The sequence below is a fragment of the Falco cherrug genome, chromosome 4 (genome assembly GCF_023634085.1).
Source record: "Falco cherrug isolate bFalChe1 chromosome 4, bFalChe1.pri, whole genome shotgun sequence".
In the NCBI taxonomy this organism is placed as follows: domain Eukaryota; kingdom Metazoa; phylum Chordata; class Aves; order Falconiformes; family Falconidae; genus Falco; species Falco cherrug.
In genome coordinates, this window is record NC_073700.1 from 91,182,430 (window position 1) to 91,199,542 (window position 17,113).

At 39.9% G+C, this 17,113-nt stretch overlaps 1 protein-coding gene across 1 annotated transcript; it reads left to right on the forward strand.

Moving 5' to 3' along the window:
• Window positions 1-194: 194 nt before the first annotated feature.
• Window positions 195-9,131, forward strand: MPLKIP (M-phase specific PLK1 interacting protein). Its single transcript, XM_055709003.1, has 2 exons — window positions 195-563; window positions 5,066-9,131. The coding sequence occupies exons 1-2, from the start codon at window positions 204-206 to the stop codon at window positions 5,267-5,269; spliced, it is 564 nt and encodes a 187-aa protein (XP_055564978.1). The 5' UTR covers window positions 195-203; the 3' UTR covers window positions 5,270-9,131.
• The last annotated feature ends 7,982 nt before the right edge of the window (window positions 9,132-17,113 follow it).

Below are 17,113 nucleotides of genomic sequence, written 5' to 3' on the forward strand. Positions count from 1 at the left end.
CGGGACGGGCCGCTGCCACCGGGTGTCCTTCGCTTCGCCTTCCCCGTCCCGGAACGCTTTGAAGCCGGAACCTTCCGGACACCTCGCAGGGAAAGAGGGGGAAGAGAAAAAACCGGACGCGACGTCTCCCCGCCGAGGCGCCTGCTGGGGGACGCCGTTGCGCAGGTTTTATTCCTCTCCGCCATCGCCTCGCCGGCCCGGCCATGTACCGGCAGAGCTTCCGCCCCCCGACGCCGCCGTACGCGGGCGGCGGGTTCCGGAGCCCTCCCTCCGGTGGGGGCCCCGTGCCGCCCTCCCCGCGGGGCTACGGGAGCCCTCATCACACGCCGCCCTACGGCTACCGGCCCGGGCCTTACGGCAGCGGCCACTCGCCGCGAGGCCACGGCTTCCACGGCGGCGGCGGGCGGTTCGAGAGCCCCTCGCCGGGGGGGCAGACCCCGCGCAGGCCGCAGAGCATCAGCCCCCGGTACCCGGCTCCCTACAGCGGCAAATCCCCGGCTGGAGCTGTCCTGCACCCGCAGCAGCACAAGCGCTCTCCCGGGGGCTTCCAGAGGCACTACCAGGTATGGGGCGGGGCAGGGAGGGAGGGAGGGAGGGAGGGAGGGACGGGGCAGCAGCCATCGCCTCCACCACGACTTTCAGAGGAGGGCGAGACTGGCACCACTCGGGGCAGCATCAGTGTTCCCCCGCCCCCCAGCTGAGGCAGCCGTGTGATCAGGAGAGGGAACAGAGCCCCAGGCCACTCAGAGGCCTGTTGTGAAGATATGTGGACTCACAGGATTGTAGCTTTTTTGTTTCTCATATTCTGGTAAGTGAAGGCAGAGAGAAAATTTAAGTACCACCCAAAACTGCAGCAAACGCCTCTTCCCCTTGTATGTACCTCCCTTTGACCAGTTTTCTTTAACACCGTGGTGAAACGCTGTGTGCTTTTGCTTTGCCTGTGTTGTCTTCCATGGTGAAAACTGCCCCATCCACACGCAGAGTTTTCTGGGACATGAGTAGAGAAAAGGAGAGCTCTTTTAAAGAGAATTAAGCTGAGGCTCCTTTAAGCAGAAATGGGATCATCTGTTGGGATTATAAGAGTTACCATTTTAAAATCTTTACATGGCAGCGCTGAAAGCTTCAGTTTATATAAAGTAGTTTTCCTGAGAGCTGTCAAGAACAGGTTCTGTGAGTTACGCATTTTTCAGATGGTTTAGGTGAGTCATGTGAGTTCCAGTGCAGGTAGGGATGACAGATCTTGAGATGATACCAACTTTATGCACATAGCTGGCTGGGTTTATTCAGTATTAGAGAAACCGTAAAACTGCAACAAATGACATGTGCTGTACAAAAAATGAAAAAATTTTCAGGTTGCTCTTACTGACACTTTAAGGATTAAATGTAATAATGAAATCAAATCGTAATAGAGATTAGTAAAATCTTAATGAGCCTGCACTGCATAGTAACATTTCCATTAAAAAAAGTGGCTTCGGTTACTCCTTTTATGATGCAGATAACTCTCTTACAGGAATCTCATAGTTGGTGGAAGGGGATCATTATGAGCTTTATACATTTTCTTCCAACACAACAGCAAAGGCTGTCACAGTGTGGAAGCCTACGGATTGCTTGACCTCTGTACCTGTTGAAAAGGCAAAGGATGTGGGGTTTCTGCTGCAGATTCTGGAGGGATAGTTTAATGTCACCAATGTCTGATTTCCCTCTAGAAGATCACTCCTTAGATATTCAATTATGTGTTTTTTTAAAAAGCCTACCTTAAATTTAACTGAGCAGAAGATTATGTAGGAAACCTCTAGTTTTAGTTTGCCTCTAGTTTTACTCAGAACTGTTTCATGTCAGGACCTGTGGGCTGGCAGAGTCTCATAGCTCCATTCTAGGTGTTCAGTAAGAAACCGGACATGGGGAAGGTGCTGTCTCGGATGGTCACAACATTTTCCCTTCTCCCCTTTCCTTCTGTAGACCTTGTGAGCCGTTTAGGAGCATTGACCTGATGGTGATGCTTTCAAAGACTGGAAGGATGCATCATATGTTTGTAGCTTTGCCTAAGACTACAGTAATGCATATGTGTACTTTCATGTGTATACACACGGGTTGTTTTGCCTGGGAGGGCAATAGAGGCGATCAGTGGGAGGAACTCTCAAAACTGTGAGTCCCTGTTTTCTTCCATGTGGGCAAGAATGTCAGTCCATGAGGCCATTAATAGATTCAGGTAGAAGGATTTTTTGCATTTTCTAAACATCAGATCTTTTCTGAGGTATGTGGATTGCTCCTTCCCCTCCTGCAGATGCTATTGTTAAGAGAACTACAGTGCTTTTTAAGACTTACGATGCTACTGTCCCCTTTGAGATGAAAGTCTTAAATGACCCTTTAAAATCTTATCAGGAAATCCAAAAGACAGTTTATATTGACTTTAGTGTTCTATTAATTTCATGTCATTAGTATTGTGTGCTCATTTTTGTGTCTGCAGACCTTCATTTTTTGAAAACCGATAAAAACATAATAAGCTTGAATTTTTCCAAAATGGCTGACAACCTTTATGTGGCCTATAGTTTACAGAGCTTTGTGTTTTTTTCCACAGAGATGCATCTGCTTTATATTTTATGAAAACGTTTGTTGTATTTCTTGATGATCTCCTCTTAGGGGAATGCTACTGCTAAGTGAATTCTTTCTGCACTCAACAGGAGTTAGTGAACTAGATAGTAGCAGTAGCTAGTTAGTGGTGATGGGTTGAAAATTATTACAGAAAGTAAAAAAAAAATCTTTTGAAATAGTACAATCATGATTTTTGTGTTTCTGTGCATCTGCCAGCAGCTAAAATCGCATCAGGTGAAGAAAGCTGATAAAGGGAATGACTGTCCCCATTTTAATGAACAGCGCCAAAAGATGGGAGTTTTTCTACTGTAGAGAGAGATTTGTTGTCTGGGAAAAAAAAAAACATTTGAGAATAGATAGACTGTTTCTTTAAGGCAATTTCAGTGAAAAAAGGCTGTTGACACCAGTGGGAGTAAAATGTAAAGTTTTTTTAAGGTATCTTTGGCACCAAACAGTTTCTCTTGTACAGAATGGTTTCACTGGGGCTATTTTCCTTTTCCACAGGTCTATAATATTAATAATCACATTTTGACTTTTTTTCCCCCTGAAAAAAATAGGGGGGGGGAAGCATATAACTACTAGTATTCTAAATTAAAGGAAGAAAATCTACTCGCTTAAATTTAACAATTATTGAAGGCCGTCAGTCTTGTATTACATAATACATTTCCTAGATTTCAAACATGCTAAAATGTCAGTGTTACTGATGGCCTGCATTTATTCAGTGAGATATAAAATTGTGAAATCCATCTAAAAGAGCCTTACCATTGAATTCTTTTGTTCTCTCACTGGATACTGTAGATTGTTACATCATTGCAGCTTTCTTCTGAGTTCTGCAGATTAGACATAACATAAAATAAACTCCAAACTCAAATTGTTTTACAGTGTCAAAGTCACAGTGTCTCCATTAAACACTGTAATCTAAAGAGTTAATCCTTTTTTATTACAAAGATAGAATGCACTGTGTACTACTGCTTTACTACTAAATGTGAGTGCTTAACATAAATGCCACTTTTGCTACTGCATGTTGACTTGCTCTAGGGAACTCCATATCCCTTCATATTTTAGATGTATTCTGAGGGGATTCTCTGACCTTGGGTTAGATACAATAAAGTAATTCTCTACCTTTTAGCAATTTTTCTGTTTTGAGGCAATCCTCTTAGCTACATAACTTCATGGTACTACAATGAGTCATTAGAAACAAGCGCCCTGTAAGTAAGACACAGACATTCCCACATTTGGTTGTGTATCCATTACCATCAAGCTTCAGGAGTTCTAGAAAAGTACTTACTGGGACCACACAAGCAGGCTCCAGATGCAGCACGTGTTTAGAAACAGGTTCAAGCAGTTCCAGTGGAATCTGTTCTTCTGGCTAAGCATGGGGGTGGGTCTTCACTATATGACACCATTTCCCAATTTTACCCAGAAATAGTTTCATATGATCTATTAATTAGATTATTAGTCAAATTCAAATGCCATCACTGCTGGTCTAAGAAGTTGGGGGGAGCTGGCAAAGCAGCCCTTAATCAGTGCTTTTACCCTCCTTTAGATGTCAGAAGCTGACAGTCAGCCTCAAGGAGTCCTGTTCTTCTAATCATAAAGAACGCAGCAGGCATGTTTGGAGACTTAACTATTCTGTATCTGTGATACAGGTTGCTTAACTTGGGTTAAAACCAATGAATTTAAACAAATATAACTTCAGACAAAACCTCGCTTTTTGGGGAAGTGAATCTGAAGAAAACAATCGATGATGCTAACAGGAGGAAAGGGTTATAGCGATTTCCTTTGTCATATCTCTCTTTAAGTTGCAGGCTTGGAGCAGGTTTTACGGAAACAATGGTGGTGATCCTTGATCTTTAACCAAAAATAATCGAAAGCTCAAGACAAAAGAGTCTTCTTTCATGCAGTATCTGCTTAATCACTGATTACCGTCTAGATTGTATATCAAATAGTTACCTGTTCGCAAATTTTACAGAACACTAGTTTGATTAAAACAGGGTATTTTTCCCAGTAAGTTTTGGGGGTCATTTGTAGCTATTTGCATTATACAATGGTCTCTTCAATCTAGAAGTACTTAATATGTGACTTTTGCTTTTGTAAACATGATCCACTCTTCCTCAGCCCTAACCCTCTTGTTTTGTTGTTCAGCTTTTGAGTTAGACATGTCATTGACTTAGGCAGCTTATGAAAAACAGCGTGAGGAGCTTTTCTATAGTTATGTGCCACAGTGACATAAACAAGTATTTTAGAGAGGTCTGGGGGTTTTTTTCTTATCCTGGTAAATCATCACTCATAATTAAAGTATAATAAAGTTAAGATTTTCTGAGGAAGATGCAAGTGAAGAGTAGTAATTAGCATTAATAATCAGATTCAAAGCTCTGCTACATTAGAAGGAAATATTTTTTTATTTTATTTTTTTTTTTTAGTTTTAATTAGTCTATTAAATGTTTCTTTACCTGATGGTTTTCTTCCAAAGGGATCACCCAGGACATCTACTCCATTTGGTACAGCGCATGGCAGAGAGAAAAGAGTGTCTAATGATGTGGAAAACTATTACAGACCTTCAATGCTTGAGGACCCATGGGCTGGCCTAGAGCCAGTTTCTGTTACAGACATAAACCAGCAATACAGCAGTGAGCAAACAACATATACTGGTAAAAAAGGGAGGTATTTCAGCTAAACACCTTTTTAAAGCCAAATAACTCCATCTTGTCAGGAAAACTTTGGGACAAAATCTTTACACTTACACAAGATGAACAATAATCAAGACCTTAGATAACGCTTTTATTTGATCATGTCCACCCTTTTATCCTACTTTTTTTTATTATTATTGCATTGGATATTTTTATGTATGTGAGGGAAAAGGAGTGGTAGGAAAACTTACGTTTCTGGCTATGTGGAAGTGCCTACCAGCTTTGAAGAACAAAGTGTTCTTTAATCACCAGCGACTGATTTGTGACTGTTAAAACAGGTTTCCATATATTTACCTCTTCCATGCCAGATTGTTAGCCTTTTATTGTAAACTCCTTTAGGAAATGGTATTTTTTTATGTTTCAACATTTTTAGAATGAAGTAACTTGGAAATAAAGTTTTGTAAAGCCTTGTTTTGTAATGTATAAAGATTATTTTAGGACTTTGTTAAGGTGTACATATGAACACAAATAGTACTAGTGAAATTAGGTGACTTCTGTAACTGTGCTTGTATGCTGTAGTTAACCTGATTTTGTGCATAGTATTTTTTGTTAATTGTAGTGTAACATGAAGTTGAAACATGACTTTTAGCCATCTCAGGAAGCAAATGTATTGTCTTTGGAAAGTTTAATTTGTTAAACCAGCTCTTGAGTCATAAACAGAATTATGTAATCATTTGCTTTTGTACTTTCAAAAAAATCTTATTTGGAATCTTACCAAGTCTGAGGAGCACATAAAACATCAAGATTAAATAAATGACAATTACTTTCTGGATCCACCTGTTAGAACAGCATAGAATGGATGACAGTTTGTTATACGGTTGACATTAGTACATGCATAGCATCTTTTTTTATCTCTACAAGATTTATTATTTTTTAAAATTATTTTTTATTTTTAACTATGGCAGACATGTTTGCCTAGAGAAGTCTTGAGTGCATGCATGTTCTATTTTTATACTGAAGAGGAAAACAAATGAGGTTTTTTTATAGAGCTTGTCTATACATGGAAGATCCATTCTTAAACCCAGTAGTGAATATTGTAACCTAGAACAAATAAGAAGTAGTTCCAACTGCAGGCATGCTCTTAACGTGCGATGTTAAGCTTGCAATACATATCTTAAATTTTTGTTGAATGTACCATTACTTGTTAGTTGGTCTTGAGTTTGAAGCAGTAGGTAGAGGGCGAAGACTTGGTTAAAAATTAATAAAAGCGTTAGTTCAGTTTTCAAAACATATGTCCTATTTTAAACTTCTTGCATACTCCACAGAAAACATATTTTTGTGGTCCTGAAGCATGGTTAGGTAGAAAAGCACAGGAAATCACATTAGACTATTCTTAGTAACTTGTCTTTTGCTGAAGTAGAATAGTCCTATATACCTTATCTGTTTCAGTGTAAAATGTCTTGGGTTAGTACTGCCTTCAGGAGCTACTTCAGACTGGAAAGGGGGTTAACATGGTGAAATGTGCTAGCCGAGTCTTCCGCTTTTATGACCATAATCTAAAGTTTGTCACTGTGTCTTTCCCGAATTGACCTTATTGCTTTATTATATCCAAAAAGCCTGCTCAGAGAACTGAGAACACAATGCCTGCTTGATATCAGGAATGGCTAAATCTTCATCCCTGGATCAAAACCGTGCAGCTATCAGTATTGTTAAATACTGATATTAAATGTTAAGTATTAAATGGCAGCTATCAGTATTGTTATCTGTAACACATACCAGCAAAACTGAGAGGACTTGACAAGCTGTAGATAGTCTTTAGAATTTATAAATTGATTGTCATTGTGAAAATTGAAGTATAAAGTTTTCTGTCTTTTTGTCTCTTTTTTTTTTTTTTAACCCTGTCAGGTGTTGGAAAGCTCACAGAAAAAAGTTACAGGGTGCTTAACTGAGTCATCTTTTTTGTTACTATTTCCTTTGTAATTCAGTGTAGTTTACTTTTTGCAACATTTGGTGATCTTGGGGAAACAGCTGCAATTATATTTAACAGACTAAAGCTATGTGTTCTCAGTTAGACATGAGAAGACATGGAGTTTGGAAAGGAGGAAGGAAAAGGATTCATGACAAGAGAGACTGTTAGAGGTGGGACTGATGGTACAGTAGCTAGTATCAGCTGTCCTTGCACATTGATGCGGTTTTTTTCCACTTTGGCTTTGTAATTGAGCCAGGGATCAAAACCAGCCTTCTCTGGTAATAACTGTTAACTCCTGGAACCAGGTGTCAGACATCAACGAAGGTAAATGTTCCAGAAAGAGAATTGAGGACATAATCTTGAAGCATTGTTTAATCAATATAGGCCTTCCACAATGCTATCTGTTAAGCTGCTGCTCCAGCGCACTTCAAGATGTGACCCAACAATTCTAAGTACATCATACTGCTAAAGGCTTCAATAATTTGGTCAAGAATCAGCAAGGAATTAAAATGTAGATGTAAAATAAACCTTACTAACCTTATCACACTGCACCAAAAACTTAAAAATTATTCATCTTTTTGGCTTCTAGGAGGAATTCTGCCATTAGACTAACATTTCAAAATGTCATTGTTAAATAGCTGTAAAGTTCAGAACTATATATATAGTGTTCAGAACTATAAATATAATGTACTTAAAGCCAATTTAAGCTTTGCCTTTTTTGCTGTGATACCCAGGAAGCTTAAGCACTTACCTCCTCACTGATTTGTTTCCCATATGGCAAACGTTCTGGAGATAGGATATATCACTTCCTCATTTGTTAATGAAGCCACTTCATAGTAACAGTATAGCTCTGGAAATAGCATTTGATGATAAAAAGTACAGCACAAACATATCCTTTCTTCGTGAGCCCATGAATCAAAATAGTGCCTGTGTCTTGCTAATGAAGGGATTCTTCTGTAATGAACACAGTAAGAATATGGGCGTTGTTCTTCCTTCAGCAGACTTCTCTAGATGTTAAGGTAAGTAATTTTGCTCCTTTTTCAGAAGTTTGGATTTATGTACTACTTTTACATTGTTTTGTTTGCATTGTGTTTGTCAAGGCCATCTGACTTTCCATTCAGTTGTTGTAAAGGAATTGTATAACTCATGACTAATGCTCTTCTAGCAAAAAAAATTGTTTTCATTTGTTGATGTTTGCTACAGCGTTTAACAGTGGACTGCACTGCTACTACATTGTGCTAATATGACAGTAAGATAACTTAAATCAGCCAAGCACAATCCTGTGTAACATGGCAGCACACCAAGCGGGCAGTTACCCCAAGTTGTGTGCTCTAATACTTCAAAGATAGTTCAGGTTTGGGTTTTTGCTGTGACTTTATAATGTGGAATATTCATTCTTCTCTGGCATTTTGTACCCGCTATTTTCATTGAAATTGTAAAACAATTTGGAATGTTAAAGTTTCAATTAAAACAGGATTTTAAAAATACATATCAAGCTACTTCTTTTTAGAGTTAGCAATAAGGCATGGACATGTGGCAGCATTTTTGTAACGTCAGAAGTGGGAGCACTTTGCAGAGGAAATGCTTCTGGTCAACAGAATGGGTAACTTCTGCAGTCAGGTTGTTTTCCTGTTAAGGATATCTTTAAGTGCTCTTCACTTCATATAAATGTGTTAATTAGACATCTGAGGGAGGAAGCATTTGAAACATGCATTGTGTGGAAAGCCTACAAGTAGCTATTCAGCTCCCTTCTAAAGAAAAGGTTTTATAGTCTGGATTTCAAGTTGTTCTTCTGAGTAATCTTGCTGATGTCAGAGGATTTACTCATGCAATGTACGTAAGTATCTAATACCACAGTTTGAAAATCATATCATCCATGTGTTTGTCAGTGATTTTTACCAACTCTGCAATAAACTGCTCTGTTTAGCAATTGCTCTGAATTCAGATTCATACATGTGCTTTTATACATGAGCCAAGACTGTCTTGCAAGTAATTAAACTTGGTTTTACAATTTTTTTCTAAATTCACAAGACTAAAGACTTTGTTTTCCTTTCCCCAAATCTTGGCCCTTACCTCCCTCCCATCTTCCTTGAACTAGGGTAGAAAAGGGAGGATTGCCTGCACTAACTGATGAAGAATCATGTCATGATTTTCATGTCTCAGGTTTTCAGAAGCTTGTGTACCAATTGTCATAGGTAACTAGATAAACTTTTTTTTATATATATCATTTGAGATGGCTGAAACAACTTCTTACACCAGGAGAAAGGGAAGAAATTGCCAAGTTGTGTTAACAGTAGTGTAGTTCCAGCATTCAGTCATTAGTTCACGAACGAATTTTTTGCCTACAGTGACTTTTCATCTACATGTCTCACTAGGCGCAAATTGAATCAGTTACATTTTCTGCTGTTTTCACCAAAATATGTGCCTTACTGACTTAGAGTTTAAGAATGCTTTCTCAACCTAGGCTTCTGAATTTACCTGTACAAAATTACTGGCTCTTCAGTGTTAGACCTCATATCTAGGTCTTCCCTTTTAACATCTAAAATGTGTTAAAGAGCTTTATCTCACCTGCATTACTTCCTTGATGACGCTAGGAAACCTTTCAACTACTGGCCTAGAAACAACTGGGCAAAGGCCTGGTGCCAAAGCAGGGTTGTCAAACTAGCCTTCCTCTCCTAGAAGTTGCCCTATAGTGGGGCCCAGGAGATGTTCTGGGCCAAATAGTCATGCATTTTATTTCACCACCTCTGTGTGGGTTGCAGCATTTTAAGCCATATCAATGGTTTGCTTAGTGCGCATCCTGGATTTTAAATTTTACCAGCGTTATAAATTCTAATTTGTAGTTTTAACTCCAAAAACTGTTGCACAATCTCTTCTTCTGCAGTAAAGTCACAAGTGAATTCCACTGCCCTCCGTGCACTGATCTGTCGCTGTCGCACGTTCCTTTTCTGAACTATAAATGTAAACATTTGTGTACAAGAAAATAACTTCTGTGACTGAAAGGGGTCATACCAGTACAGTTTAAGCATGAAATTTTTAATACTGCTGACAGTACCACTATTAAAATGAGAACTTCTCTGTCCCCGTTTAATAGGGCAAAAATGAAGCAAAAAAAAAATTAAGCAGGCAAGATGCTGAGCTGGCAGCTGTGGTCTGCACAGTGCAAGGTGACCTACGAGACTAGGGCCAACGTTGCAAATCAGCATAATCTGTATTAGCCTGTTTCCAGATGGCAGGTAGAATGGGCTTTTACCTAAGAGCTGAAAACATGCCATCCCACTCCCTAATAAGGCAGAAAAGGTACTTCTGAAAAATTACCTTAAACATAGAAGAATTCTTACGCAGCCTCACAAACGATGAGATCTGTCTTGTTCTTATTTTTCTTCTGGAGAAGCACTGACTTGTTTAGCGATAACTTCAAGGCTTCCTGCAATGTGAGCTTCAGCCAAAACCATCAGATCGCCATTTGACCTGTTCTGTGACAAAAGGGAAGTCCATCTTATGTAGAATATTGGACATACTCCATTTCACAAAAGCTTAGGCTGTACTATTCACTGGATATGCAAAGCTTTTGGTGCTAGAGTAGCATGTAATTCTTAAAATATTCCTGCATTTTGATTTCAAATGTCAGTATTTGGGGGCAGTAAAAGCTATACCTTCATATCCTACCAGTGAAGTAATTTTCAACTATCGAAATTAACTGCCAAAATTGCTTAATTCTGAGTATTCATTTTTGCCAGGCAACTGCAACAGGATTGTGGAGGATGTATTAAATGGGGGTGGGGGGGTGGGGGTGGGGTGGGTGTTGTCCCTGCAAAAGAAGGAAAATAAGTTTAACTCGTTCCATTCAAATGTTAATTCAAGTAGTGGTTGTGGTTGCATAGTAGAGTTCAAAAGAATCTCAGGCTCCTTCCTTTCTTACTTGAAAGAGCTTAACATCTTCCAGATCTGGCCAACGCATTTCACCCAGCAGGCGTGCTGGGACAGAGCTGTTGCAGTTGAGATGCTGGGATAGAAATAATGGTCTGCACAGTGCCATACGGACTGCGTGAGTAGGGATGTGATTACAGTTCAGTGTAACCTGTATTAGCCTATTTCCAGATTGCAGCTAGAACGGGATTTTAAGAAGGAAAAAAAAAAAAGACCCCTTCCTTCCCACCCATACATAAACACACCTCAGGGGATTTTTCATTTTCTAAGCCTACAGTGAGCTGCTGTGTTACTGGGGTCAAGAATAAGAGAATTTAAATGTTCTTTCATTTACTCGTTAGTGACAGCATCTTAGGAGGCAAAAACTTCGATGTCACCTCAAACTAAAATTTTTAACACAATTCTTTTAAAATGGGCTGCACCAAAAATCTGTATGTGCTACCCTGCTTTTATGGGCAACAGTAATGACACTGCTTGCTGCTGCATTACAATACACTTAAACCTTCTGGTATCCATATGTTTTTTGCCACAGTCTAATTGGGGTGTAGTCAAGATAGTTAAAAGCTGTTAGTGAGAGTCAACAAGTGTTTGCCTTGGGTTTAAATCTTTGTAATTTGCATTAGGAAATTCCTAAGAGTTCAAACTGCTGAACATGCTGTTGATGCAACTGTTAGTGTAACTACTAATGAATGGAATAACAAAACCCTTTCACTCTGATGCAAATCATTCCCTTTTCAAGCATCACACAAGTTAATACTGGAACAAGGGAAGAGGAATCAAGCTAATCGACAACTTCTGTGGATGACTACACAGCATAAACCACAAATAACAGCAAAAATAAGCTTTAAAAGGCACTGGCTGCCAACAGGGGAGCAGTAGCAAGAGTAATTGGATTGTAAGTAGTAGTTGCACAGCACTTTTAAAATCAAACCACTACCTCCTGTGGCTTAAGGAAGATCTTTAGGTTAATGTAAAATAAGGCTTTGAGCTGTATTCCCTTAACAGATGTTGGGACTTGCCATGTTACTGTTCCTACCATTGAGTTGCAGAAGAGAGTAAGTATCTTCACTTTTCTGTGACGTCTAGCATCTTTGCATAAGTCTCATTTCATAAAATTTTTGTTTAAGCTAAGATAAAACTGTGTTTGGAAATCTCAGGGATTGTCAAAAAGGTGAAAGGGAGAATTAACATCTGCAAATGATCCAAGCGTACAACTTGAGTTGGCGACTGTAAGAAGGTACCAAGGGTCCATCTATTGATAACTTGCCGTTCCACTTCCCTAAAGCGATTTCCCTTGTCCGTAAGTTTTTAATAGCAACCAGGAGGCTATGGCAACTAAACTACACCAAGGAAAATTATTTGGTGGGTCATTTCCAGTTGTTAAGAAAACAGTATGTATGTGCACTGTGGACAACAGGTTGAGAAACTGCGATAAACATTTTCCAGTGGAAAATAACAATTTTCCAGACTGCATCCCTGTTGCAACTGAAGACAGCTTCCTCTACCAGCAGTGTCCCTGGGCTTAGAATAGCTTTGGAAATAAAAGTTCGAAGTATGTAAAAAGCTTTCACAAAGAACCTTTAAGTCCCTGTGTTCAGGGTAATTATTGCATCTAGTTGCGTATTTTTTTTATGCTATTCTAATTTCCTCCCAGAAAAAAATTCTGGATGTTTTATACATTGACTCTCCTGTAGCCTGTCATCCTCACTGCTGCGAGCTGAGGAAAAAGAGTTACTGTCTGTACTTTGTGGACATAACTGGTAATAGCCCAGTTTAATTTCTCTCTGGTATTAATCACCCAGTAAGCAGGTGACAGAACTCTCTTTTCATTAACCAAATCTCTATAATTTATCTTACAGCTTGAAACTAGTAGATTCTAATACATTAATAAACACATCCACAGGGCTTTGTATACTTCATGCTTCAGGCATGCAATTTAAAGGCACCTATCAAAAGCAGGTGGTTATACTTTGCCCCACCCTTAACTCCACAGAGAGAAGATAACTTTAGTAGTCTTACTGTAATTTTTTCTCTCTGCTGAGCTTCTGTTGCACAAGGCAGACATGCCCCTGCTGTAGTGGCCACCCTTTTTTCTCTAGGTTAGGAAAAAGTTCTCTTAGGAACATGCAGACAGGTGGATGCTCAAATCTCTGTAACCAGTGCAAAGGTGGAGACACAGTCACTCTAAGAAGACAACAGAAAAACTAGGGAAACAGTGTTGATCCCAGTTCTTCCTCATAGCGTCCCAACACAATCATCTCTTAAATACCCCGTATTTCCACTCAGTGTATTGTTCTTGATCATACACCAAGTTGGAGGGAGGAAATCGCCCCATGAAAGCCTGAAGTCAGGTATGCTGACGTGTGACTGTCAGTCCATGAATGACAAAAAAAGCAGATGTGCGTTTCCAAGAGAAGTGAGTTTTATGAGCAGTGAAAATAAAAAGTCTGTGAATAGGGACCTTTGCTCTTCATTATGTTTAATCATTTACTGTCAATTAAAAAAGATCGTGTGGCTTCAGGCCAGCCCTAGTTACTTCAGTGCTAAATTCTACTTCAGAAATATTTAAGCAGCCAGAAGATTTCCTACAGAGCAACTGTTCTCAGTCTTGTAACCTTTCCAGTGAGCAGAAGGAAAAAGCAAGGGTTTGGTGTCATTCTAACTGTATTGATGTAGCGGAGAAAAACAGCAGAAACACATTTAATGTAAGTGTATGCCTTTACCGGCAAGTGGTCTGCTGCTATGTAAGCATCCCAAAACAGATCATCAATTCCTGGTGTTACTTACGGGCTGGGGGAGGCTCATCAGTAGAGCAGACTTCCCCTGCCGGCACCTCCCGGCAAGGAGACTAGTGGAAGGGTCTGCACCTCCCAGAGCCCACCATTCCCCTGGAAGTCAAGCATGAGCCACCTTCAGTTGCTCACAGTATCCCAAAGCATGAGCACAGAATTTGGGCAGGAGTCCAGAACACGTTACAAGTCTTCCATAAGCAATGAGAAAGAGTAGAAAGCTCAAGACAGATATTAAGACCTGCATTCCTTGATTTTGTCTCTCACAGGCTCCACGACATTCTTTGCGGTCAAGCCTTGCCCCTGCTCTGGACTCCCTTTTGACCAGCTATTCCCATAGTTTTTCTTTGGCTGACCCTCCATTTGAACCAAAATTTCTCTCTTAAAACATTTCCACTCTGTTGTGATTTAAGCTGTCCATAAATTCTGTTCTTCAGAGCTGTCTGCATCACAGGAACGTTTTTTCCATCCTGACCTGACTACCACTGTTCCCTTCTGACAAAGCAGATACTGCCAGTGCTTTCAAACCAAACAACTTAGAGCTTGGATAGTTTCAAATGTGTTTCAAACTAAACTTGCTGATGTCTGAAACAGGAAAGCTAACTCAGCTGAGCTTTTCCAACAGTGACTCTCGGGACAGAAGCTGTCAGTAACGTCCCCAGTAGTAACACTGCTGTTGCAGACTCGACTGCAAAGGGATCGCAGAGGTACCTCCACCTGTGACCTCTCTGCATCTTCCTCCTTTTTCCTACCACAGATTCTTTTCAGACTTCTGGTTCATCATCTTTGTCCTGAGGTCCTGTTGGATTTGTTGTTGGTGGTGGTTTTTTTATTATTTCCTGCTACTAATTCCAAATTTTAAGCATTTTTTCAGAAAGGTAAAGAAACATCGTTTTTAAAGTTCCAAGCAAATCTGTACATGTTGAGTCCCAAAGAATGGGTGAAATTAGTAGTGTCAATGATTGCTAGTTTGTTAAGAGGTGTGGGATACAGACCTCTTCAGTAAAATATGCATTCCATAAACTCAAGCACTACGTGAAAAATGTTTTTCCTAACACACTGTACATAGATCTCGTCAAATCCCAAATCTCACCATCCGTCAGTTGGTGCTAGAAGGAGGTGTTTATCCTGATACCCTGCACAGTGTTAGGTCTAAACCTCATCTGGCAATTCCCACACCAAACCTACAACTTCATTTAAACCACAACATAGATATCAAAAAAGATTTCAGATGCCCAGCATGTCAGCATCTATCAATCAAAGCTGAGCCCAAGCCCAACCAGTATCATGGAAAAACCTGCTTTCTGTCTAGGCTGGCTTTCTCCAACATCAGCTTCCCTCAGTGGATTAGATTTTACATTTTTATATTGTATTAAAGAGACATGTATCAAATTTCTATTCAAGGTAGGTAATCAAATAGCATTTGAACATTCTCTGCAAAAATTAAATACAGCCATTAAAATCACTTTAGGACATTTTTTCTAGGACCGGATTGTTTCTCTGTTTTCTGAAGCTTTTGTAATAAGTTTTAAAGTAATGGTTTGCTTTAAAGTCATTTCAATTATCTGCTGAAGTCCTACTGATTAATATTCCTCTGCTCATGTTTTGTATTAACCCTTATGCTCAGCATCACGCTGGAAGGTAGCAGTCACTTTCACTGTTATCTCATTCCAGCTTCTTGTGTCTTATAAATGTGACCAACTTCACTGTTTTTTTTTTAATCTGTGATCTTGCATTCCACAGCATTAAAGTATTAAGGTACATTCTCGCTGTTCCTCTCTGTTCCCTCATCTCTTAGTGCAGTAGTTAGAACAGCACCTAAATTAAAAGCAACTGGAGTACCCCAAACAAACATTGTAAGGCTCCATGTCCTACACCTCCTAAATGTTAATCCTTGGTGACCACATCTTTAGCACCCTCCTTACATTTAGGCTTTGAAAAGCAACATTTGCATTTGCTGTCTCCCAGGCAGAAGGACTTACAACAATTCACAGCTTTCCTTGGAATTTCCCTCTCCTCTCCAGAGAGGACTGTCCTGGAGTCATGTCAACACAGATATCTGCTTGCTGTCACTTTGTCCTTCTTTAGTATTTATAAGAATAAAAAGCATCCCACCGGGGGGCCCAGGCCAGGCCACTTTCTGCTGGCCCTTCCTGCTCCCAGGCACCCACCAGCAGGTCAGGGATGCTGGGGCACACACGTCTGTCTATCCTGTGTCAATACTCTTTTACGGACCTATTGCCTCCGAGTTTGTGCAACACTTCTTTGAAGCTAAGGGTACAAGTTGTTCATTCAGAAAATAGTACCAAATGCAATTTGCTTCCCCTATGAAAAAAAAAAAAAAAGCAAAATTGTCCATCTTTTGTGTACCTATGTGAGCTAAGTATGTAAGGGAAATTGTAAAGCACAATAAACTTGCAATGTGAAGGTCATTAAACTTGAGTTGTTACCTGGAAAAAAACCCCAAACCAACAACAACAAACCAAACTGATTTCAAGGCAAGGCGCAGTATTTCAGTGCAAGTCTCCAGCTCCTGTCTTTCTGTTCGGAGGTGCAAACAACCCATTTATATCTGATTTAGAAATCAGGTCTCATGTCTAATTATTTTGCCTCCCTGTTGCTCCAGACAGGCTAGTGTGAAAGATCTGAACGAACAGGAGGACGATGATGCACGGTTCTATAACAGCTTTAATCCCTATATCCCTCTAAACAGAAATTTGCCTTACAGATTTAAACATTGCTTTTAATATAAAGTCAAACTGATGCATTCACTACATTTCATTAAGCAGCCCATCAACCTTTAGAGAGGATAACACTATTATCTCTTCATTTTACAAGTGGGAGAATGAAAGAATTGGAAGAGAAGATGTCCTGGTTCAGCCTTATTACTATTTAGCAGCAGAAGGGAACCCAGTGTTTTCTGCTCTCCCTATTGCATTCCCCAAAGTGGATTAATCAATTAAATGGTCAGAGCAAGGTTGAAATGCATCGCCTTCCTGGGAGGAGGGATGCCAGCAGAAGGGCAGCCGTGCTGTCCAGCACGTACTGATGATAAACAGTAGCTGTTTAATTCTGTGAGCATCTCTCTGTACTATAACTGTTCATTAAACGTTCTAGATTCTGATACAGGTCCACAAAACCACTTTCATTTTCCTGAGCACCTTTCAAATTTGCTGTATAGAACACAAATAGACTCAGAAACA

What these genes read in the sequence shown, in the direction of transcription:
- MPLKIP (XM_055709003.1), top strand. Translation starts at nt 204, where the DNA reads ATGTACCGGCAGAGCTTCCGCCCCCCGACGCCGCCGTACGCGGGCGGC. An exon ending in GCTTCCAGAGGCACTACCAG is followed by an intron (nt 564 to 5,065) that starts GTATGGGGCGGG and finishes TTTCTTCCAAAG; the next exon opens with GGATCACCCAGGACATCTAC.